At 33.4% G+C, this 25,768-nt stretch overlaps 1 protein-coding gene across 1 annotated transcript; it reads left to right on the top strand.

Annotated features, from left to right (window-relative positions):
* The first annotated feature begins 347 nt into the window (after positions 1 to 347).
* Positions 348 to 20,707, top strand: LOC138335328 (drebrin-like protein A). The gene is made up of 13 exons (XM_069284366.1): positions 348 to 488; positions 2,091 to 2,146; positions 3,657 to 3,769; positions 5,023 to 5,097; positions 5,308 to 5,448; positions 6,157 to 6,234; positions 7,041 to 7,127; positions 10,465 to 10,584; positions 11,448 to 11,528; positions 12,610 to 12,731; positions 13,246 to 13,751; positions 14,555 to 14,701; positions 15,773 to 20,707. Exons 1-13 carry the CDS (start codon positions 406 to 408, stop codon positions 15,907 to 15,909), a joined length of 1,746 nt encoding a protein of 581 aa, XP_069140467.1. The 5' UTR covers positions 348 to 405; the 3' UTR covers positions 15,910 to 20,707.
* The last annotated feature ends 5,061 nt before the right edge of the window (positions 20,708 to 25,768 follow it).

The following is a 25,768-nucleotide window of genomic DNA, read 5'->3' as shown; positions in this document are numbered from 1 at the left end:
TAAATATTAACAGTACAGTAAAGAGGTTGAAACAAAGAGTTTCGTAATATTGCCCTGAAATGGCTTTTACGTAGCCTATTTATGTAGCGCCATTCATATTTCACTGAGTATGTTTGTAAACAAACCCTGGCCGCCGTGACTGACAGCTGACTGACAGCAAGGTGCAAGTATACCGTTATAAAACAACCTACCGATTGACCATTCAATATGACGCAATGTGATAATTACCAGGTTAAGCCGCAGTCAGTCAAGCGTGTCTTGATCTTGACCAAAGGATGTCCGACGGTCATAACAAGCCAACTTTCCTTTCTGGATATTAATCGCACTCGATTATGCCTGAGGGAGCAAACTGTGACACTACACTCGAATTGATGACGTAGTACACAAGCACATGCTGAAAGCAGGATGGCGCTTGATATGAGGAAAAACCAAGATGCACTTATCAAGGCATATCGGGCAGTTGTGGATGAAAAGTCGGAAACGGACTGGTGAGACTGATCATTTTGAATCTGATAAATAAGCTTGATTAATTTCAAGCGCGGCCCAAATCCATGCAAAACTGAGATTTCTGCTTGTTTGTCGCCAACCCGCCCATTTTCTTGTCGGTGTCACTCCCAGATGTTTACTTCCGGTTAAATGTTGGGATTTATTTCGAAGAAATCGGAATTAATTGAATAACCTAATATGATAAGGAGTATAAGTCAACGTCAATGTAATGATATGAATACATGATTTGTGTTATTGGGATTGTCTTAGTCCAAATACGGGTCAGTGGGTCCATGATATCGATCCAATACCTGACTGCTTAAATCCACCTGTTGGGTATTTGACTCATGTACTACTGAATGAATCATCAGATCAGACCAGAGCTCGCCACCATTTCGGGAGTATATCTGTTACTAAGAATCTACTGTTACTTAATCTTAACTACATTTTCTTTCCCAATTCATGCCAACATTAGTCATTTTAAACATGCATATATGGAGAGATATACATGTACAAATTTTGATTTATTTGATAACAAGCATGCAAACACCATTTGTGCATAATGCAAACAAGAAAAAGAAAACAAAAAAACAAAAATCGGTCAACATAATTAAGACATATACTAAGTATTGAAAACATATTTCAGTGCAGTACAGTAAATTTATATATGCAACTTCCCTATCATTTAATCTACAATGTGCTATTAAGAATGCAGAGTTTTGTGTAGATCAATTTAATTGATTAGGGTCATTGGATGCACATGTAAAAGATTAAAATACATTTGATTGTTATCCTATTCCCTCAATCTGATTTTATAGTGAAAAATTGAATTAATAAACATTCAAATATGCCTATTGCTAGATCCCTATTAGATTAAGAAGCATTCTTTAAATATGCATGTAACAACAAAATGCATCTATAAACTTATTCTAACTATAACACTGGATGGTACACAAAGTGAACTGTATATGCATGCACTGAGTATTATAGTGTTTGGTACGTTAATGTAAAAACGTAACATTAAATTTAATAGCACAATGTAGATAATTATATAATTGATAAAACAGTAGTAAAAAGTAGAACTCGATCATTATCTAGGTAATATATTTTCTATATGATAAATAGAAAGAGTTGGATTCATGCACTTCATGTATATGCTTTGATTTTATCTCCTCATGCATGCTTTAAACTTAAAAAAACCCTTAGATTATTTCTCATAAATATCATTAAATAAATCATTGTTTAACATATATATATATATCTTGCTGTAGCTAATCCATATACATTTTGCCTTTTAAAAATTAAAGATAAACTCTATTTAACCCAATAAGCTCCAAGGGTGCTTAGAAATTAAAATCAATAAAGGTGCGCTTAATAGAGGCAACTTTGAACAAGCCTTTCATATAATTAATACACAAAATAAATAATTGATCAGTTTACATAATAAATCAATTATGAAATCTACAGAGTTTTCATTTTTCAGTCTGCATTTAACTTGAGGTAAATTAAGGCCTCAAAAAGGTGAGGGGTGCTCATTTGGTCAGATACAATAATTAAAAACAAAAACTATTGTAAAATATAATGGATGTTCTTGCTTAATTCAGGTTGATATTCGGATATGAAGGTCAGTCATCGACTCTCAAACTTATCGGAAAAGGAGGTAAGTTTTAAAGCTTTATCATCATGACATTTTACATCTCTGAGGAGCTATCAATACATTTTAGGACAGTGATTAGATGTATGTAGTGTATAAGTATAGTGTATATACCTAAATGGCAGTTCTGGTTCAAAGTTTAAGGATAACCAGTGTTTTTCCTAGGTATTTTGGGAAATTGCCACCGGGTGAAAATTGGGAAATTTTGTGCGATAAAAGTAGGAAATGAAAATTTAAACGGTGTCTATGGAAATTTTGGAAAAGGTAGAAATAGATAATTATGCTTCTCTAAGATTCAAGTGTAAGAATGGATATTAAAATACGACATTCAGACATGGGATTTCCGAATGTTTTAGTTTCGTCGCACAAAATACGCATCAACTCACTGATTTGGGAAAAAATGACAAGAAATGCAATAGGGAATGGGGCCTTATTTCGGCCCCAAATATATAGGCAGGAAAAACACTGATAACCTATCAGTGTCTGTATGTGAAAGGTTCATAAACCATATGCATTTCTGAATCTTATGTTTACCACTTGCATTGAACAGCTTTATGATGTAGTGATCATAACATATTACAGTAGCTATATAGAATGTATACATATACAAATTGTCTCCCTTGTGAAGAGGGCCAAAAGTTTTAAATCCTTTGGACAATATCTTATTATATAATATTATTTGATATAGAATAAAAACACATTTACCATGCTGATACTCAGACAAGGATATGTATAGCTTTAATTACTTACTGAAGTAATTACTAAAGATAATTACTGTAGAATGTTAATGTAACAGATCAGAGGAAAATGCAAAAGATTTGATTGTACATGTAACTAGATGATATGGTCTTCCATTTAGGTTTAAAGATATGAAATCTTTTGTTCCACACAATTATCATTAAAATGTTAAGTAATAAAAGCTATGTTATAAATCTTTAATTACATAACACCTATGCATTTATACCATTTTCAACCCATACCCGTTAAAAACAAAAAATGGGTGTGAGGGCGGGGGATGCTACAATGGGACCAACTTGAAACCTTCACAAAGCTATTGCACAAAGCAAACCAGAAATCAATTTGAAAAGAAAATATGTAAGGGATCTTGAAGCCTTGAAAAGGCAAACATGAATGCTTATTAGGCCAAAAGCTTAATATATTGTTATAAGGATAAGTTCTACCCTAGCATCCTCGATATCCAGGAGTTTACACTTAAGATACAGGGCAAGAAATATCCCAGGTCCGATGGGCCGAGACCAGTAAAATATTCTCCCAGGCAAGTGAAAATTGGTGCAAACTTGTCCGGTTTAAATGTTAATTACCCTATTTTGGGTAAATAAGACTGAAATTTTAAATTTGGGCAAGTGGTTTTCAAAATAAGTTTCTTGCACTGAGATAACTCCCAGATTCCAAAGATGCACCTGAAGTCGGCCCCAAAGAAAGATTGTCCGGACAATGTCCTCCGATCCACAACTAGATCTTAACATGGATTTAAAATTAAATGTGTTTTGAACAGATGGTGGTATTGAGGAGATGGTGGATGATCTCAATGGCTCCAAGATCATGTATGCTTACTGTAAGGTGATGGACCCCAACACCAGCCTACCTAAATATGTCCTCATCAACTGGGTAAGTAGAGGCTTTATTTCGTTTCTGAGTAAATATCAGGGCCAGCTATTCAAGGGATGATTAGCTAGGCTAATTGATATAATGACATGATAAGTGAAATTTTCATTTTCCATTTGCTGTGAAACCTTTTCTTTTCAAACAACAATTTCATGCAGGACATCATGATAATATGCTTCTGTTACGATTCATTCACATCCAATACTGACTTGTATCTGTTCACTATATAATATCATACTTGGTGATCTATATATACTGCTTGTCCTGATATCGGGACACATTCAAGTATTGATTAATCAATTAGTACGTAAGAGGACTGATAATCGATCTTCAATATTAGAGAGAATTCCAGCACTACAAAGTTGTCTGCTCTTATATGTATGTATGAAACAAGAGTTACCTGCTCTTATTTGTATGTATGAAACAAGAGTTATCTGCTCTTGTTTGTATGTATGAAACAAGAGTTATCTGCTCTTGTATGTATGTATTGACATTTATGCCATAAGTTATTATGCGGAACTTAAAAAATTACACCTGAAAATTATGTTATGTTCACAAACATATGACATGTCTATTAATATGTACAGTACCCACAAGAGCAGACTAATACATACATATATTAGGCCAAAAAAAATTAATTGTTAGTTTCTGAGGCCACTTTTTTAAAAAGTCAGTGCGGGCGGCGAGAATATTTTTTATTTTTTATTTCTCTGAAAACATATGCGGCAGATAACATTTTATTTTTTTCTCACTTGAAGGACATGAAAATCAATGAAAACACGTGTAGAAAATGTAAATTCTTACTCAGTCTTTAAGAACAGCTTTTAAATATCTCAATCCTCACTATATCCAAAGAAAACCAGTTGAAAATACATAATCCTGGGAGGAAACATTCCGTTTTGAGCAAATGCTGATATCGGCAGCCATTTTTTACCGGAAATGAAAGGTGCATACTGAAATTGGAGCCAATTTCCGGGTGCGTTTTCGAATGGAAATTTCGGGCGAGTTCGAATGGAAATTTGGGGTGCGTTCGATGCGGCGGTCTCGATTTTAATTTTTAGTTATGGCCCATAAAAAACGTTGGTGCAGGGGGTAAATGTCGATGCGGCGGGGCCTGAGAAACTAAAAATTAAATTTTTTTGGCCTTATTATACACGATGTATAATTTTCTTAGAAGAATTGATGGGCAACAACATTTTCAAAAGTGCATACATTACGTATTTATTAAACTTAGATTGTGTCATTTTATTTTTTAGCAAGGAGAAGCTGCTCCAGAATCAATGAAATTTAAATGTACCAGTCATGTTCGAGACATCACCAGCTTCCTGAAGGTATTGCATATTATATATACAGCCTCATTCTAGTTCAGTTATTCCGCACTTTGTTAGAGTGTATTAATACAGAGGAGTTAAATATAATTATAAAGTTTCAATTAATTAATTAATGTTGTCAGTTCACATATGTTAATTAGTCAGACAAAATATTTCATGACTTTCTATTTATGCAGACTTTTCATACATTTCATCACTTGTTCCTTGTAGCCTGTTCATGTGACTGTCCAGGCCCGAAATGAAGACGATGTAGATGAAAACATCATCCTCGACAAAGTTTCCAAAGCTTCAGGGGCAAACTACAGCATCCACGATGAGAAGCCAAAGAAGCCAGTAAAAGATGGCCCTGTTGTATGTTACAGTTACTCAGACATAAAGGGTTAAATTTTCCCGAAGTAACATGGCTAAGTTCTCTCAAAATCTTAAAAAATTAGAAATAAAAAAATACAAATTTCAACAAAAATATTTGAAATAAAGAAATGTATTTTAGTAGAGAGAATTTGTTTATGTTTAATGTTTGGAATGGAATGGAGAATTTTCAGCCATTTTTGAACAGTAATGATTTTTTGTATGTGATTGGTAGGGGATTGGGGGTGTATATGGATTCTGGTTGTCCGTCTATAGACACAACAATTAAATTACTATTCCTCCTAAATTACTGAAGGGATTTCTATAAAACTTGGTGGTAATAAGCCTTATAAAGTATAGATGTGCATAATCTATATCAGAATAATATATCTTCACTTTTTCAGAGTTATGTCCCTTTGTTACAAAATGGGGGAGGGGGACTGGTTTGGTAGGGGGGATTTGGCCACTTGGATAAGAGTTCTTGTAATATCTGCTGTGCAGAATTTATATCTAAATCTCTCCTATAGTGGAAAAAGAATTGTAACTTATAGTGCTAGATGCAAATCAATGTTTTTAAAAATCCAAAATAGATTATCAGAGAGGTAAATATAATATACAAAGTTATTATTTGTTCATGATATCTATAAATATAAACAAAAGGTCGATCAATTTCCTATTGTTGTACTATTTGATTTTTGTCTATTATTGTAGGGGTCTGTGTATAAACGAGTAAACATTGCCAATGAAATCAACACCAAAAGTCGTGACGAGTTCTGGGCTGAGGCAGAGGTAGGTCTAACAGGGGCCAGGTACTGACTACTGGTCAGTGGTTTTTCTTCTGGTACTCTGGCTTTCCTCCACTTTCTAAACCTTTAGGCAGGTCCTTATAATGACCTTGGATGCTAAAAGGCATTAAAAGAATTAATTCAAAGTAACCAATGTCTTTATATGAAATATCTTTTCATTGTTAATTGGTACTTTTCAACACTTCATCAAAATGATATTGTTATATAGTTTACAGATATGTGTTAAAAATTTTTATATGTATGTCCTAATGCTTTCTTTCAGCTATAATCAATATAGATATATATTATGGAAACCCAATATGGCTACTCTGGTCAATGTAAAGGATAACAAAATTTGAATTGTCCGACCTTAATGAAAAATTGACAGACTGGGTTGTTTTTGGTCACTGAACTAGGAAGAAATGGTTTTGAAGGGAGGAGAACATCAAAATTGGACATTAAGTTCCCTAAATTGTCCAATTTCAATCAATATTGATATAAGGAACTCTTGAGAAATGCCAAACACAATTGTACCATGTTAATACAGATCTCCCTAGCTTGAACATTAAAACAAAGACAAGACAGCTGCCACATTAACTGCTGCTGGGGGTAGGGTTTATAGGGGGAGGAGGGGTTACCGGAGGGTATACCTATGGATTTATCTGTGGATAAAGTGTATACAGGTACTGTAGTCTCTAGTCAACAACATTCAAGAAATATTTCACTTTAACAAGTTGTTTGGAAATAAGAATGAATATAACACCAACTCCAAGTTAAGGTATTTTGATGAGAATAATTTGCCGCATACAGAAAGAGGAACAAAGACGGATAGCGGAGGAACGGAAAAAAAATCTTAGCGAAAGACATCGTGAGACATTGGAAAGGAAAGAAAGGGAGGTAATTCACCGTTGGCACTAGGCATGCTGGCTGTGGTGTTGTGTTTTGGAATGGCTTAATTCTGGTTGTGGCTGTACTTAGTTTTTCATCTACTAAGTTTGTTTCTGACTTACTGTTGAATTGATGTTAATCTTGTACTAACGTCTAATTTCTGTAGTGTCAGTTCTTCTTGATGTCTTTGTACAGAATATGTGGAATTTTATTTAGAGTTAGTAAATGGGGAAGGGGGAGGCAACGAAGATGCATTGCCCCATCTTTCTTGTCTCAACTCAAATTATCTGGTAATGTTATAATTCAGGAAGATTTGCAAGACCTCTGAGAGGTAGATCTAAATGTTCATGAAGATCGAGGCAGTTATTTGCATTCGATTCTATCTCTCCTTGATGTGTGTAGATTCTGTGAAGGTAGACAGATTTTAGGAAAATAAACCCTCGTTTATAGGTTCATGAAAGAGTGTTTTTATCTTTGCGAGCCTTGAGAAGCAAAAATTAAAAACAAAAAAACAACTTTGATGGTTTCATAATATTTCATAAGCAATGACCTCAAATTAAAGATACCATCTATCACATAACTACAATCTACATTATGATGAATTTCAAGGTCAGATCATAGTTTCTAACAGCAAATTCGAATTTATGCCTGGAACAGCGAATGAAAAAAAAATTGAAAAAAAAAATTCCAAGTTCTAATGGCATATGCAAAAATTTTACATGGGTGAAGTCATAGGTTATCTGAGAAGGATAATGTTACAAAACTTGACATGTCTATTAATTCATTCACCCCTGAAAACTCATAATGGACTAACCCAGCATTTGAATAGGAAGAATTCAATTGTATCTTTAGGGGTGAATAAGATATTGACTTATAATGCAAATAAGCTGATATACCTTAGTTAAAGTACAGTGTATTATGTGTATAGTGGAGATTGAAGAACTGACACATGTTAAACTGTTAATCAAGCTTGAATGTAGATTTAGACATATATTTAGTATTATGTATAACTGTATATGTAGCTTATTGTGTAGACTAGTCCTAGACATGTTTTTTGTAAAACTGTTGCTACAGTATAACAATACAAGCTTGTGTCATCTTGTTGTCATCAACATATTGTTAAACTGTGCACAGTCCTATATCACTATTTCTTAGACTTCTAATTTAAAACTTGTTCTGCGAGTTTGTTGTACTAACTGATGTCTAGTCATAGATATGTATCCAGTGCTTTCATAGACTAATTACAACTAATTTTTCTTTTTATATATCACTTTTGTTAACAAAGCAATTTTCTTTGCCAGACATACAACACAGACCTTTTATTAGTACCAAACAATCTTAGACAGGAACTATTAGATGTTCATAATATCTCTTTGCCTTTTTGCTCATTGACAGCCTGATCTACTTCTATATGTCTTGTACCTGGATAACATAATGTGTTTGCATTAAAAGTAGGTCATCATTATCTATACTTTGACCTTTGAACTATATTTACCCATTCACACATGGAGATACATTTGAACTTTAATTTAAAACTTGACATGTCAATAATCATGAATACATAAATGAAATAAACAAAATAAATAAATGAATAAATAATTGCTATCCAAACATTACATCACCAGAATTCATTATTCACAATTAACCAATGTCAAGGTAACAGTTAATTTCATAAACCAGAATAAAGTCATGCACTTTGACCTTTATTTTGACCTTTACCTGTATTACTGAAGACTCCTTGTTGTGCTCCATTCTCGTTATATAAAACCCATTCCTGAAGTGCTGTGAAACAATACTGTAGTTACATGTACATCTAGGTATGATAGAGGTTGGCTATATCATGACCCTATAGCTATAGATATTGCAAAGTATGGACTTATTGCTCGTAAAATATGGTAATGTAACCCATATGTAGGTTCAATCTCTAAAAGACGTCAGATCATCTGTCGTAGTTAACATAAATGAAGTGATCTTGCATTTGCCTAAACAAGATCTGACTGACCTATCTTTTGACCTTTGACATTCATTTCCACTGCTGCGATCTGGAAGGGGGTTGCGATATAGGGTATTGTTTTAGCTGAAGACATTTGCATACAATAAGAACAAATTCATTATTATGAAAAATTATTTGAAGACAACATTATTATATAGAAGCAAATTATGTATTGAATATAATTGCTCAACCATTTGTTGTCTTGTTGCAGTGTTGTTGCTTGGTACAGTACCAGATAGCATGACTTCATCGAATTTGCTTTAACAATATGATATTCCTGAACGGATCTTGTCAACAGTGTTTGCTATACTCAGGACCCAATTGTTAAAACGATGGTTAGGCTAATCACTGTTTAACGACTATGTATAAATCAAGATAGAATAATTTTTAAAGAAGCTTATTTGACAAAATTTCAAATGTTTTTCCAAATGTTTTTGAAGTCTTTTTTTCTACTTACCAACTTTTAAATACGTGAAAGTACACGCATATTCACAAATTGTGCAGTAAATGAACAGTGAAAATTTTATTAATCATGTGATCAAGTTAATCACATTTTGAACAATTGGGCCCTACAATCAATGTTGAATATTTGAGGTGACATTCATTGACTAACAATCTCACGCACCTGAATTGATGATGTCATCACTTATTGCTGTGATATACATTGACTTGTCTTTAACATTATCAATATATCAAAATTTCATATATGTGGCTATGTTTTAAAATCATGATATTTTCAGCTTTTCATGCATATTTTATGTTTCAGTCCTATCTTCTGATATTAAAGTATTAATGCTGCCAGTGCATAATATGCATGGATGAGTTGAAGAATTTGTTGTATAGTTGTTGTAGGAAATTAATTGATATAGAAAATATCACAACCAATCTTTATTTGAATAAAATGTAAATATCTTCTATATATCAATGAAGTATTGTGTTTGATATATAAAGTAATATTTTAGTCACATCCCACTGCTAATGAATTCAATACTGTAAGTGAATGTGTTATTTATAATCCTAAGAATACACAAAATTAGATTAAGGGTATAAGTAAAAATTAAAACTACTGTTGCGCTAGAATTATATAAACCACAATCATTTGCTCATCAAAATATATAATTGATTTTATAATTTTTTTTGGATTTGGAGAAAAAATTCAAAAAAAATATTTCAGGCATTGTTTTTGATGATGTAAAAGTTCATTAATAAGTAGCATATCTGTAAAATGGTATTTGCTTATTTATTTTTAAGCTATAGTACTTTCAGTACTTTGATATTTTCTGGTATAGATAAGATAAAGTACTTTCAGTACTTTGATATTTTTTTCTAGATGATTTTGAACTTTTTTAACAGAAACAAGAAGCAGAAAAACGGGAAGCTCAAGTACGTGAACGAATGAAGTCTATCACAGAACAACGCAAGATGGAGCGTCGTCTAAGTCAACAAGATTCTGAATCAGAGAAGCAACAATGGGTATGGCTATTTACATTAGCAACATTGTCATCCACTTATAATTGTCTTCCTTTCCAAAACCGCTCAACAAATGTCAATGAAATTTGCATAATCTTTCTATTCAGAGGTCAATAAAAATTGTATTCTCCCAACCAAACCATGGGACTAGTACTTCAAAAAAATAAAAGTCAAATTCACTGTATCTAGTTCTTCTCATAGACGGAAATTTCAACACAAAGGTGCGCTTAGGTGAAATTAATAATTGTCATAGAAAGAAAGGTTATGAGTGGTTTAAAGTGAACAATCGGGCAAGGATGGCTAAAGTCGGTAAAAATGGTGTGAATGTATCCAGTATAATTTCTTATGAAATGGAAAAATAAAATCTCTCGTCAAAATCTGTCTGCGTACGAAGAAATTGATTTAAAGTTTGGGAATTCTAAAACGTCCTCCCGGCTCACAATGTCCGTGGTTACATTTCCACGCAGCCTCGGTTTCAATGCTTTCAACTTTTCTTTACTTTAATGGTCAGAACTGGGAAACTAAGCAGAACTTGACCGTCGTATTAATATGTGAGGACTTTTGGAAGGCCAATGAACGCATTTAGACTGGTTTTCTTTGCCCGACTATTCACTTTAACTAGTGAAAAATGTATTTCTAGCTTACATGGCCAGAACTTATGCGATTGCACAGCGTCTGGAGTCCATCTGTCAACTTTACCTTTAATTCCTTACTATTCATGCAATATAGCATAGATTGTGGGAAGGGGAATTGAATTAAATACTTTTAATTTTTGTTTAACAAAGGTAGTGGGACTTAAAAGTATTAAAGAACTTGAACTGGGAAGGTGGGTTAAGATTGAAATCAGAATATTTATTTTTTTTTAGGAAAAAGAGCAGGAAAATGCTTATAAAGAAGAAACAGAAAGAGGAAAGCGAAGTGATTTAGCGAGAAAAGAGCGAGCGGCAGTAAGTTTTGAAAATAGAAAATCTTATGACTGTTAAAGTTATATGTGCCGTATTTTTCATACTCACGAATCAAGATGAGCTTTTAATATGTTATTCATCACCAAAAATTACCAACTTTTTGAAAATTACAGTGCTTTCAATGCATAGGTATTTATTTTACATGTACAATATAAGAGCTGAAAATGATTTTTGGGAGTACTGCCAAAAATCATTTATTAACATAGTGAAGTGAAATGAGTACATACGGTGAGACCATGAAGCTAAATTGTGGTCTACAATTTCATTACACATTTTTACAATGTTTTTAGTAATCATAAAGTGACTTCTGCAGGTATGTTTTCATTTAAACATATCTAAGGCATAAAAACAACAATTTTTCAGTAAAAAATTTCTGTGTTATAACTAACGTTCATAAGTCATCTGAAGCCATTTGAATGGTTTTTACAGCTTTATTCATCAAACCTTATGTTTTTTAATAAATTAATGATGAAAAAATAGCATGTCAAAATTATCGCCCAGTTACGGCACATATAACTTTAATATGTATTATGTATTAAAGATGCTCCACCGCTGACAAATGGCATTTTTTTACTATTAAAAACAGGAGCAGACGTTTAAGTATTTTTCTTCAGTTACAAAAGTTACTTTCTTAACACCATTACCACCATTGAAAAGTTTGAGCTTCTAATTTTACTTCAAGTTAAAAATATAAAAAATAATTAATTGCATCCCGAAAAAAAATCCGTGGTACTATATCCTATATTGAATGAACTACTGAATGCGCATGTACCAAAGGCAAAATAAATTATTTTATATTATTTTTTGTGTTAATTAGACTATAATATACACGATTAAACACCAATTGTTGTTCAAATGGTGAATATCATTTATGCTCTGTCGGCGGTGGAGCATGTGTTATAACTAACGTATGTATTTGCAGAAAAAAGGTTTTGAAATGCTGATTTTTTCTTTGCAATGGTTTAATATATATACAGAACATTTAAGTAAAATAAATTTCTTGGTGATTTCAATATGATACATAGATAATAATTATCATGATTTTAATACATTTTATTTTTAGGAAGCCACTAAACTCACCAGTAATTCTGCAGCTAATGCACGAGCGTTGTTCCGTAGGAAAGAATCAGAAAGTATGGATGAACCACCATCACCTATCCGACGTGGACCGCCACCACCTCCAAAGTGAGATCCTTAAACTCCACTCCAACCCTTAGACAACATACCCTACCCTAAAAGGATGTGATATCTTAACTCCATGCAATATCAGTTCTTGGCCTCTCACTTCATTCAAATTTTATATCTCCACTCACCAAAAAATGCTTTTATCTATGTTTTTGCAAATATTGAATTTCATGATCTGGTCTTCTCGATTTTATGCTTAACCTGTATTTAAATAAGTTTCTTTCACAGTCATTCATTTTCCCAAAATATTATGATAGGCAAAAAATAAGTTGATTTGCAGTATTACGGATCAATTTTCGCTGATTACCCGAAGGTTGCCTAATCTTAAAAAATTCATCCACACACACATGTAATATTTTATGATGTATAAACTTAATTGTTAAAAGTATGAAATTGTATCTATCACAAAAATGACAACAGCGTAGAAGTTTTATGTAAGCAAATCGCGAAATTAAGCTCTCTCGAAAATATCCATGTTTAAAGTATATTTAGTATCTATCAATTTCTATTTCAGGAAACTACGACAGCCAACTTTCCTCAATCAAAACCAGCAACAACAGGAACCAAAACAACCAATCAGCTTGCCAACAGAAAATACAACAGATAAAGTTTTATCACAAGTCAGGGAGCCTTCCCCTCCCCGACGGGAACCCTCACCCCCTCCAAGAGAGCCATCTCCTCCCCCACGGGAGCCCTCTCCTCCACCTCGGGAGCCTTCCCCCGAACCTCAACAACCAGTGATGCGTGAACCTTCTCCCCCTCCCCAGCAACCAGTGATGCGTGAACCTTCTCCCCCTCCCCAACAGCCAGTGATGCGTGAACCTTCTCCCCCTCCCCAACAGCCAGTGATGCGGGAACCTTCTCCCCCTCCCCAGCAACCGGTTATGCAGGAACCATCACCCTCACCCTCACCCCAGGCCACACAGCTCCCTAGAGGCCGGAACTTACTGGCAGAGGGACTGCCAAGACGCCAGGATTCCGACGATGAGGAGGAAAAGGACGATGATTGGGATGACAACGGTAAAGGCACTTTCCATCTTAAATATTACTGATGCTATACAGTGGACCCTCGATAATCCAGATGGCTATAATCTTGAAACCTAACACTCCAGACAGAAATATCTATGGAGAACAGATTTGATTATCCTTGAAGATTAAAAAAAATCTGACTGTCCAAAAAATTTGCAATTTGAACGGTTTGGATAGATTATCAGGAGTCCACTGTAACTACTGTTGAAGTCCCTCCTCTTTTTACTTTTACTAATTTTCAAAATGATAAATTAAAATTTGAAAGTAATTTGATCCTATAATAGTTTGATAAAAAATGAATTCCTTGTTATTCCTGTGTTGTGGCTTTAGTGGAAAAGGTTTCAATTTGGTTAACATTGATAACTTTAAAATAATGTTCTAGTTATTAATTATGAAGCCTCATTATCTGTGCTTCAACATATCTGTTAGAGGACTGAGTTACATGTATTATGAAAGTGTTTTAGTTAACCAAGTTCAAATTAATGTTAAATTGATGCGGTGACTTACAACTTAATCGAAGCTGCCAAGAAATGAGAGTTTGATAATTCAGCGTTCTGCAGTGAATAAACTTGAACAATAAGACAGTTTTAAGATCCCAAAACAACATAGGTAAAGTATGGTGTACTGTCGATTAGTCCCACCTTACGAGGATTGTGACTTCATCTTTTGAGATGAATATTGTGAGGTCATAATCATTGGAAAGTGAAACTAATCGACAATAAATCATACTTTACCCACATTGTTTTGCGAACTATAAACTCCTGTATTACATTTTTTTTCCTATTTTAATGCAGAAGAAAGTGCCCCTGTGGTTCCCTCTGTGCATGCTATTCAGCCTCAGTTTGAGGAAGGCGAGATTGAGGCTTACCAAGAAGAGATAGGCCAACAGGAACAAGCGGGACAAGGGCAGTGTGCGCGGGCCCTTTATGACTACCAGGCTTGTATGTAGACAATTTCTTCTGTTAATGATGCTTCACCGCCGACAGAGTATAAATGTTATTTATTATTTGGACAATAATTGTTGTTTAATCATGTTTATATACATGATATTGTCTAATTAACACAAAAATACATTATTATACAATAATTTATTTTGCTTTTAATGTCTGGAAAATCAATACCTTATTCCTTAATTAATTATTTTGAATATTTAAGTAAAAATAAGTAAAATAAGAAGCTCAAAACTATTCAAATGATGGTAATAAAATAAATATGAAGTAACTAAATTTTGTTGTTACTGAAGAAAAGTTCTAATTCATCTGCTCCTGTTTTTAATAGATAAAAATGAAAATATTCATTGGCGGTGTAGCATCTTTAGAATTGAATTTAGTTGAGAACGTAATAAGAATTATTGAAATATTGAATTTATTTACATGTAAACATAAGCCATCACTTAGAATTTATGAATTATTAAAAGTTGCTACACCAACAACAAAACATTTATTACAATAATTATAGAAACATAAAACTGATGACTTTGGTTTTTTTCTCCAGTTGAAACGTTATAAACTTCACACTTTCATAAGTCTTGAAAAGTTTCAGTGTCTTATTTATCTTTACTTCAATATTTTGCAGTAAAAAATATGAAAATAATAAATTGTTTCTCGAAAAATATTTTGTTGCACTTGATCCTTTATTGAATGAAATACTGATTGTGCGTGCATCAAAAGCAAATCAGCTATTAAAAGTAATTTCTTTTCTATGTAGATTTAAATTAGACGGGTATATACAGAATCAATGAAATTTATTGTCCAAAAAACAACTTTTAATTTAATTTTGCTCTGTCAGCAGTGCAGCATATTTAAAGATTTTTACAAAAGCCTTGTAAACAACCGTTAGATAATGCTTAATAAAATAGTTTCATTTGTCGTCATGATAAAATTTCAGCATCAGGTAACAAAATATGATATTATTGACTTTCAGTTAGATATTAGGTATCAATCATTTCTTAAGAGGGTAGCTGTATCTTTACTGTGCACTAATGAAGGTTCATTCTGATTGGTTTGTTGTAGCCGATGAGACTGAGATAACCTTTGACCCCGATGACATTATCACCAACGTTGACCAAATTGACCCCGGTTGGTGGATGGGTACGGACCCCTCAGGAAAACACGGAATGTTTCCGGCGAATTACGTAGAGCTTATCTAAACCTTTACTGCATCAGTTTTATCCATTCAAGATAACGGAGACAAGACATTTGTGGTACTGGGATAATTCTGACAGCAGAAAAAAATTGGAGATTTCACCTTAATAAAAAATGTTCAGCTGTTTGTAGTTGAAATGCACTGAAAAGTTGAGTGTGTTTCTGTGACCAAAACACTTAAGGAAATGTGACTTATTTAGGAAATGTGACTTATTTATTAATCTTTAACTGGAGTTATATGCATCAAATAAAATTTTCCTCAGCCAGCATTTGACAAGTACGGAAATTCTTTCAATTGCTTCGCGAAAAATATTTAGCCAGATGTTAGTTTTGTTTTCAGAACATACAACTACTGTCAGGATGCAATATTGACAAATAGTTTGCGTAAAATTTTTGTAACAGCTTTATATCTAGATGAATTTTATTTTATCAAAACAAATGCTTAAAATGCTCATCTATTGAAAGGTTGTAATGGTTATTTGAATATTATATAGAATTGATACTTTAATTTCCATATTTTCATAATTTTATCTTACACAGAGGTTTTATCAAGTGAAAAGTCATTCAATCTGGCATATTTATTTCGTGAATTCTGTTCATTAGAATTCAATGTTTCAATATTTCAGTATTCAAGAATTGATAAATCTCAATACTGTGGCATAGGTTGATTTTGAAAATTAAGCTAGATATTGATTTTGATAATAGATGCCAGTATGTTATATACCAGATATATTTTATAGAAAAAGGTTGTTTATTTGATACCGTATTCATCCCTATATTTTGCCCCTCCCCTTTTTAGGCATTAATTTCACTTAGATTGTCAACTCAATCAATCTAAATGAAACTGAAAACCGAAGATTTTTCTAAGTATTTTTCTTATCAATTTATTAATGGCATACAGACTCAACAATTTTAGGAAATGTTTGCCCAGATTTAGTCCTATTAAGAGACTCCCCTTTATCTTACACTCAGGGCACTCATTGGGTCAAATACGGTAATTAAAATTAGTATTTTGCATTTGTGTTTAATGGAAAAAAAATCCTGTTTACCTATAGATTAAGTCAGACAGGGTGTAACTTGGTACATTTGTATGCTATTTAATTTTGTTCCTCAATAGGGTCTATTTGTATTAAAATGAACAAATGAAATATTTTAGGTAGTATTTTTTGTAATGAGTAGTGCAGTCAATATTAAAATGAAATATTACATTGGTATAACTTCATCTGCTGGGTGATCAAGGTAAGTACCAGAAAGACAATCTAATTAAGATTAAACTTGTAATTGATTCCACTCCACTTCGACTCTCTGCAATACGCTCTGATACAATATCTAACAACTCTATGTTTGGGGTCACCTCAGCATGACCCCAATTGTTAGACAATCAACAGGTCGCCTATGAAATCTTAGGTGTGGTTGAATCTCCGAAAATATAAACCGCTACAAGTATGCCCCAAGATGTTCCGATTCTAGGGGTCGTGCTGAGGTGACCCCGAACAGGAAGTTTTATGATCTTATTTATGTATTGGAGCATATGGTCGAGCATCATAAGTGGAGCTGATTTACAAGTCTAATTTTAATTTGATTGTCAGGAAGAAAACCACTACTCCTTCTCTTCTGGAATACACATTAAGTTCCTTTCCTGATATTATGCTGTACTTGTTTTGTTAATGAAATTCATTTTTGAGAAGTTTAAGTTTTGTTATCATGTTTAAAACTGCCAGGACGCAGTTGCTGTTTTTGTAATATTGCATGATTCAGTTTACAAGTTTTGCTTGTGGATTTTTATGTTTGCTTTCACTCATCATGTTCAACTCCTTTTCAAACTCTGGATTCTGTGATTTATTTTTGTGCACCAGTTTTGTACATATCATTTCACATTATATACAGATTCAAGTCCCCTCAAATACCTTCAGGAAATACATGTACCTTGTAGTTTTAGTTTAGAAAGAAAAAAAATCAGTTTGGTATTTAAACGTATTTACACCAGAAAATTAAAGAGTATTGTTTGTAAATTTGTATTGTTAATAATTTTATATAAATTGTCATAAGATAGTTGTCTATGACTTTATGTTACTAGCTCAATGTAGGTCCAGTTAATGCTAAAGTTTAGATGATGGAAAACTTGTTCTGACAGAATGTAGCTGGGTTAAAAATAGAAATATCCAGGTGTGTTAATGAACTAACAAATTTACCTTTAGAACTGTTAATTGTTAATGATGTATACAGGTGTGTTTTATTGTGTAGAGAAAACATTCAACATGATACAGATCTTGTTCTTATTAAATGTTGATCTTCTGTCAAAAAAATAATAATGTTTATATATAGATACACATAATTATTTGTAAGCTTAATTTGGTGCATATTTTAACTGTAGAAAAACATAAATGATATTGTTGTCAAAATGTCGTCATAATAAACAACAAATGCCATAAGTTTAAAGTTGTCCTTCAATCATTTTGTTCATATCATTACTTTTAAATAAAGTAAAGTTATTTCGTGTCGTGGAATATTTCGCTTGCTATTCCCTAAAATATATAAACATGTGTTAACATATTGAAAATATTAACAGACACATATATTCCCCTTAACAGTTTTGCATATTCACAAGGAATATTTCGTCTCATAGTGTATGGAGACAGACCACTTGTTCTTTGGCACTTCTTACTATAGCGTAAAAAATGGCAACGACGTCGGATGGTAATGCCATTTATTTCGACACACATTGATAGAACTTTGAAGCATTTTATTATGCCGGTCAATATTTTTGATATCCACATTTCATAAATTAGAAGTTAATATGTACTGCTGTTACCAAAACGAGTGCCATTATTTTAATTCTATTTCATTAAAATATTCATGAAATATTTCACTTCATTACCGGAATGAAATACAGCAGAAAAAAGAATTATTTTAAAAAAGTGGTAAAAAATTAGTTCTTTTAGTATCATTTTTGAATATTTATCTTATTTGAAAACAGGTATTGACTTTAAGTCTGTGACTTGTGTGAAAAAATTACGTCATTTTGTCTTGAACATTTGAATTCAAATTTTGATATAATAAAATAAGAGTCATGACCTGATAGGAAGGGTAGATAACTCTATTTATAAAAAGACTGAGGTGTGATGCATGATGGTTACAATGTGTGTTGTTTGTAAGCAGTATTTGATATATATTTATATAAATATCATTTTATAAAAATTTTATGAGACGATGAGTATATTGTAATTGTGTAATCATTTTTTTTATGGTTGTAATTTGTTAGCTTCACAAAGCTGCAATTAGATGTAGATTGAAATTTACTTCTAAATGTATACATCACTATCATTGATGTTTTTCATATATATAACTTCTAGTTTGTAGTTGATATTTGTTGATTTTAAATCTCAGTCTGGAGAGAGAAATTCAACTGAAGGTTAGAATAAAAGACATGCAAGTTTTTTTTCTTGTTCAATTATGAAAAATATCTGTGACATGAAGTTCATACTGAATAGTTTTAATGTATATACTACATTCCAATGAAGACTTGTGATTTCTCTTTTGTTTTAAGTCGAGAATAATTAATACATGAATTTTTATATAATTAATAGCCTGTTCAGCTCTTCAATGAGATTTTTATAATAATCAAATTGAACAAAAATTTTCTTGAGAAATTTTGACGTGTATTTCAAGTATCATGATTATAAAAGGTAACAAGGATTTCTAGTCCATACTGCAGATTTTTTTTGTTGACATGGTCTTGTCACTTTCATGCTAAATTTAAAGTTTAGTGGAGCAAAATAATGATAATTTTAATGATATTTAAAGATTAACAGTATAAGAAATATTTGTGATATGGTACCTTTGTAAAATTGCAAAGGGCAACCAACGCATGATGGAGTTGATTTTAGTTATTACGTCTCATTATTAGTACATGTATTTAGAAACTAAAAAAAGTACATTATTAGTTGATATATTATAATAAAGTGAATTTGAAAAGAAGAAAATGTTTAAGGTTACTAGATAGTTGCTGCATTGATTTGTATGATATAATTAGATGTATGTTTAGTGTACATTGTATAAATGTATGCCTATGCAAGCTTTTTATTTTGTTTTGTGCATGCTAGATATTTTCGTTGCAGTCTATGCCGATATGGCTCTAATAATATAGTATTATTTTCGTTGTAATTTAAAAGTACTTTGCAATTAAGTGCTAGAAATACTTGTACACATATTGGGTACATTACTGTTGCATTAGAAATTATTTTTGTTAAGAAATTTGTAAAATAATTTTAAATCAATTCCAGTACAGTGTACATGTATGTGACTCACAGTAAAAGATCTTTCCATTAATCGATAACCTAGTGTTTAAGATATGCATGTATATGTACCAAGGCCACAGGGACCTGGCATGATTTTTTTACCAACAGTATAAATATATATTTATATCATATATACTTTAATAAATATATATGTATACTGTTGGTAAAAAAATGTGCCAGGTCTCTGTGACTAACACTGTCTCCGTTACTGTCTATTTACACACTAGTCTAATCTGTGGTTAAGTCATCAAAGATTTTATAATATATCCCTTATTACTCTGCTTTTAATCCACATGTCTGACTTAGTATTAACAGAATTAAAGGGTCAGCATTTTGTATGCTTCGGCAAATTTAACTTGATAATCGAACAAAATTTGTGAATTATCGACAGTTTCCTCAACAATGTAGAGGTTGGATGTTCCCAGGTTCACTGGTAACCAGGTATGTCATGGCTTATATAAATATTGATAATAAATAGATTCCTAACAGGGATTCCCTAAACAAACGTTATGTTGTTGTTTTCATTCTATCATTCGGAATGGTTCAAGGCGACATCACTGGGTCAAGGTCAAGGTCAATAAACATCTTTACATCTCCTGCCTGAAGGGTATCAAAAATTTCTATTTAAGAATTATTAGAATGTTAATGTCATGGAGATATAACACAAAAATCTCATTTTGATCGGTCAGAGTTACTGCCCTTCATTTCATTGATAGGGGGAGTGAAATGAAGGGACAAATCTGAGTGTACTGGTATTCTTAATAAAGCCGTAACAAACCATGAAACATTTTTAGGTCATCTGACCCGAAATGTCAGGATGACCTATTGTCATCATGTGCCTTCCGCCTTGCGCCTCCGCTGTGTGTAAACTTTTCATTCAAACAACTTCTCAATAACTGAAAGGCCCAGGGTACTAATATTTGGCCTGTAGCATGCTGGGATGAAGGGCTACCAAGTTTGTTCAAATGAATGACCTTAACTTTTCATTAAGGTCACAGGGGTCAAATAGGCTTAAATCCTTTAAACAACTTGTCAATAACTAAGAGGCATAGAGACCTGATATTGAGCCTGTGACATGCTTGGATGAAGGGCTATCAAGTTTGTTCAAAAGAATGACCTTGACCTTCATTCAAGGTCATAAGGGTCACATTGACTAAAGTATTTAAACGACTTCTTCTCAAGAACCAAAAGGCCCAGAATACTAATATTGGGCATGCAGCATGCTTGGATGAAGGGCTACCAAGCTTGTTCAAATAAATGACCTTCACCTTCATTCAAGGTCACAGGGGTCAAATAGGCTAAAATCTTTAAACAACTTCTTCTCAAGAACCGAAAGGCCCAAGATACTCATATCAGGTCTGCAGCGTGCTGGGATAAAGAACTACCAAGTTTGTTCAAAGAAATGACCTTGACCTTTATTCAAGGTCACAGGGGTCAAACAAGCTAAAATCTTTAAACGACTTCTTCTCAAGAACCGAAAGTCTTAGGGTACTCAGGTACTCATACTGGGCCTGCAACATGCTGGGATGAAGAGCTACCAAGTTTATTCAAATGAATGACCTTGACCTTCATTCAAAGTCATTGGGTTAAATAGGCTTAAATCTTTTAATAACTTCTTCTCAAGAACCGAAAGATCTGGGATTTTCATATTGGGTCTGCATCATGCTTTGATGAAGGGCTACCAAATTTGTTCAAATGAATGACATTGAATTTCATGAATATCTGTCACAGGGGTCAAATAGGCTAAAGTCTTTAAAAGACTATCTTGTATTGTCCTAATAGTCAGATGACCATTAAGGCCCATGGGCCTCTTGTATGATAAGAGTACACTCACGAATTTTATGATATTAAAGGATTAATATTTGATTTAATGAAATGGACATGTAACACGAAAATCTAAGAATGATGAGAGTATTATCAGATTTTTAGTCCGCTATCACCTGATCGTGGGATCTTTAAATCGACTTTCCTCCACGATCCATCTGTCCTGTTCGTCCATCCGTCCGTTTACAATTCTTGTTACCGCAATTTCTCAGACAGTACTGGAGGGATCTGTCTCAAAATTTCATATTCAGGTCCTCAATGGTCCTAGCCTAGTTGTGCATTTTGAGAGCGATCGATCAACAAGGTGGCCGACAGGCTGCCATCTTGGATTTTGATAGTTGAAGTTTGTTACCGTTTTATCTCAGAAAGTAGAGAAAAGATCCCTCTTTCTATTGTAAGACGTTCTTTGATCATTCTTTAATGAGTGCCAAAATACCTCTTAGATCTCTTGTTTTGTCAGCGCGAAGGACATGTTTGGTAAACGTCAGTCAAATTTTGTGAACAACGATTTTGGAAAACTATTTTGGATAATGTTTGACTATGAAGCGAAAGAAGGAGCTAAAGGTCATCTGGCTCGAAGGATCGAGGTAACCTTTATGCATTATGCTGTGAACATCTGCTTATATTTGTCCACGATGTACGGTATATGTATACGTATCTATTTTAGCGCAAATACAATTGAAAAAAAACCCACTGTAAATTATTGTTTATTAGTGCAAATATAAATTAACACAATTCAGATCAATACTGGAACTGCATGCGCTGCACATGAATTAGAGCTTTAATGAGTGCGAACAGAGCTAAAATAAAACACCCAAAATAAGAACGTTTATACAATGAAGCATAAACACTGTCCATCAACACTTTTCATTTAAACTTCTCGAGTTCAATTATTATAATTTAGCTGAATTTAGCAAAATAGAAATTTCTACAGGTAAATTAATATATACATTTAAGAAAAATGCACATGTATATACTTTCCAATACAAAAGAGAAAAATAATAAGTTATATCAAATAGTGGTTGGGTATCATTTCGTTGCAACCACCGACTCTGAAACATCTGGTATATTGGTATCATCTACTGGTCCTCCCTCCTCACTAGAGAACTGGTCGTCACTAGGCGGACCAGCGGCAAGTACAGGAGAGCCATATACATGATCGTCATCTAGTTCCTGCACTTCCCTTATCGCCTTCCTCATCAGTTGACTCCAAACTGCCAGCTGTACAAGGCACCAATCTTCATCCTCAATATCAGAGCTATCAGGATCTGCAAGGGGCAGTTCCGGTAATGACTCAAGAGGCTTGACCTCGGTGTGAACATCCTCCTTGGTATCTATATCCTCACAAGGAATATATCCTATATGTAGTTGGTTGTTTCTGTGAATCGTCCTAGTTCTTCCTTCTGTAGATTCAGGTTCTACAACAAATACTGGAATGACGGTGTAAAGATCTTTCTCCCAAAGATCTTCCAATTTATTCTTCCCATCGAATGCCAACTTTTTAACCAAAACTCTATCTCCAACTTTGACTGGGTACCTTCAAGTCATAATATGTCTTTTGCCTCCATTTAACCTTTAACACCATCTTTGATGCTAAGTTGTAGCTGAAGGCTAATTGTTCCTTGAGGTCTTGGTGTAATCAGAAAGGATCTGTTCCTCATTAATAAGACCTCCCAAACCAAATACAATATCCAAGGGTAACCGAGGCTCCTTACCAAATATCAGGTAGAATGGTGATACTTTGGTAGATTCATGGCGGGTTCAGTTATAAGCATGTACAAGTGGTGGGGTATATGCTTTCCAGTTCTTCTTCTGGGCATGCTTCAATGTCCGCAACATGCTACTGAGGATACGGTTGAAACGTTCCCCATTCCCCATTCTCCGTCCCCAACAGATCACATAACTCAGCAATGACTTCACTTTCAAAGTTTGGCCCTTGATCTGAATGAACATGTTGTGATATACCGTAGTGGACAATGAAATTGTTGTATAAACGTCAAAACATTGTCTTTATATCTTGAAAGATTTACCAAAAGTTTCCCGTCAGCACTTTAACTTTAAAGATGTTCTCATTCTTTAACCTTAAACGAAACATTTACTATTACATGTACAATGTAATTAGAAAATTGCAAAATAGAAATTGCTACAGGTATACATAAACAATATGAAACAAGTAAAATATCAGAAATAACAATCATTATGAATTAAAGGATGGTATATTCACTCTCCAGCACAAACGGAAAATTTTCTGTTTTGTCACAAATATCTTTATCTTAATTAAGCTATCTAATAAATACTTGTGGACAAACAATATACATGTACATATATATGTATATATCGGGATCATTCAGACAATACGCATAGATATTGTCCCTTTAGTTTATCTGTATGTTCTATACATGTATGTGTTAATATGTTTATGTTTTTGTGTACGTCCGTGATCGTCCTTAACATGTAATGTGACAAAGGGACAGATCACCTCGAAAATTCGACAATTTTGTGTCCACACTGTTAGAATTACTTCTTTGTCCTATATATGTGTTTCTTTCATACCTACGGGTGTAATACTGGCTAGTCTAGGGCAGTACACTCATGCCGCCTGAGGCGGTATTGCATGTCTACCCATGCAATAAAGCCTCGTGATGTCACGGCGTCAACATAATTTCTATTTCCTCGGTAAAATTTTTACATTTTTTTTCACAAACTTGACTGATTTTACTATAAAAGATGAAAACAACGGAATTTTTTGTTGAAAATATCACGTAATTTTTCATGTGTGAAAAATTGACTTTCAGTCGTGGATTTCTTCGAATTTATTTCAAAATGGCTGGATATTATAGTTGTAAAATTGCAATAAAACGTCGAGGTATGAAAGAAAAATACTCTTTCATAAGTGGATATAAAGGATAGGGATATTCTACCCTCGGGATCACAAAATGTTGCAAAACCCTCGGCAAGCCTCGGGTTTTACTACATTTTGTGACCCTCGGGTAGAATATCCCTATCCTTCATATCCACATATGAAAGAGTCTTATATTATTATACCTCAAGTGAGAATACTGCATTCTGATTAGTCGAGAGATATTTGGTATTTTACACTATCACACGGCAGTTAGCATTATAACAGTAGGAGACAATAGAGACCCTCTTAGCAACGGGGGATAGTGTATTTCTGATAGTGCAAAATAGCTATTAACCGCCCGAAAAAGATGCGCACTCGCTTCTTTTTTCGACGCCATCTTTGTTTTTTGAAGCGACGCTTCGAAAATTATCTGGAACTATTCAGTAATAGTTTTGCCAAATTAGTCCATCTATTAATACCTTTTTTTCAAATTAAGTACGGAGCTTTCCGTTTACAAATATCGCTTACCGTCCAAGCGATATATGTTGATTTTTATTAACCAGTATGTGATTAGGTGAACGGAAACATACGATTACAAGCGTCTTCGTGACGTTGCTAATGTTGTAAACAGACGACGGGACGAGTGCGCATCTTTTTCGGGCGGTTAATATTTTGCACTGTCAAAAATACACTATCACCCGTTGCTAGGGGTTGCTACGAACTTCTTTATTGTATCCTATTGTTATAATGCTAACTGCCGTGTGATAGTGTAAAATACCAACTATCTCCCGACCAATCGGAATGCAGGATTCTCACTTGAGGTTTAATAATAGGCATTGTCACCCTCTAATGCAGGCAGTATTTATATAATATCATATGATATGAGATTGTTTGTATTGC

This window comes from Argopecten irradians, chromosome 11 (assembly GCF_041381155.1).
Source record: "Argopecten irradians isolate NY chromosome 11, Ai_NY, whole genome shotgun sequence".
In the NCBI taxonomy this organism is placed as follows: domain Eukaryota; kingdom Metazoa; phylum Mollusca; class Bivalvia; order Pectinida; family Pectinidae; genus Argopecten; species Argopecten irradians.
Note: the sequence above shows the minus strand (reverse complement) of the source record. Positions and strands in the feature narration are given on the sequence as shown.

What these genes read in the sequence shown, in the direction of transcription:
- LOC138335328 (XM_069284366.1), top strand. Translation starts at nt 406, where the DNA reads ATGGCGCTTGATATGAGGAAAAACCAAGATGCACTTATCAAGGCATAT. An exon ending in GAAAAGTCGGAAACGGACTG is followed by an intron (nt 489 to 2,090) that starts GTGAGACTGATC and finishes TGCTTAATTCAG; the next exon opens with GTTGATATTCGGATATGAAG. An exon ending in AATCAGAGAAGCAACAATGG is followed by an intron (nt 10,585 to 11,447) that starts GTATGGCTATTT and finishes ATTTTTTTTTAG; the next exon opens with GAAAAAGAGCAGGAAAATGC.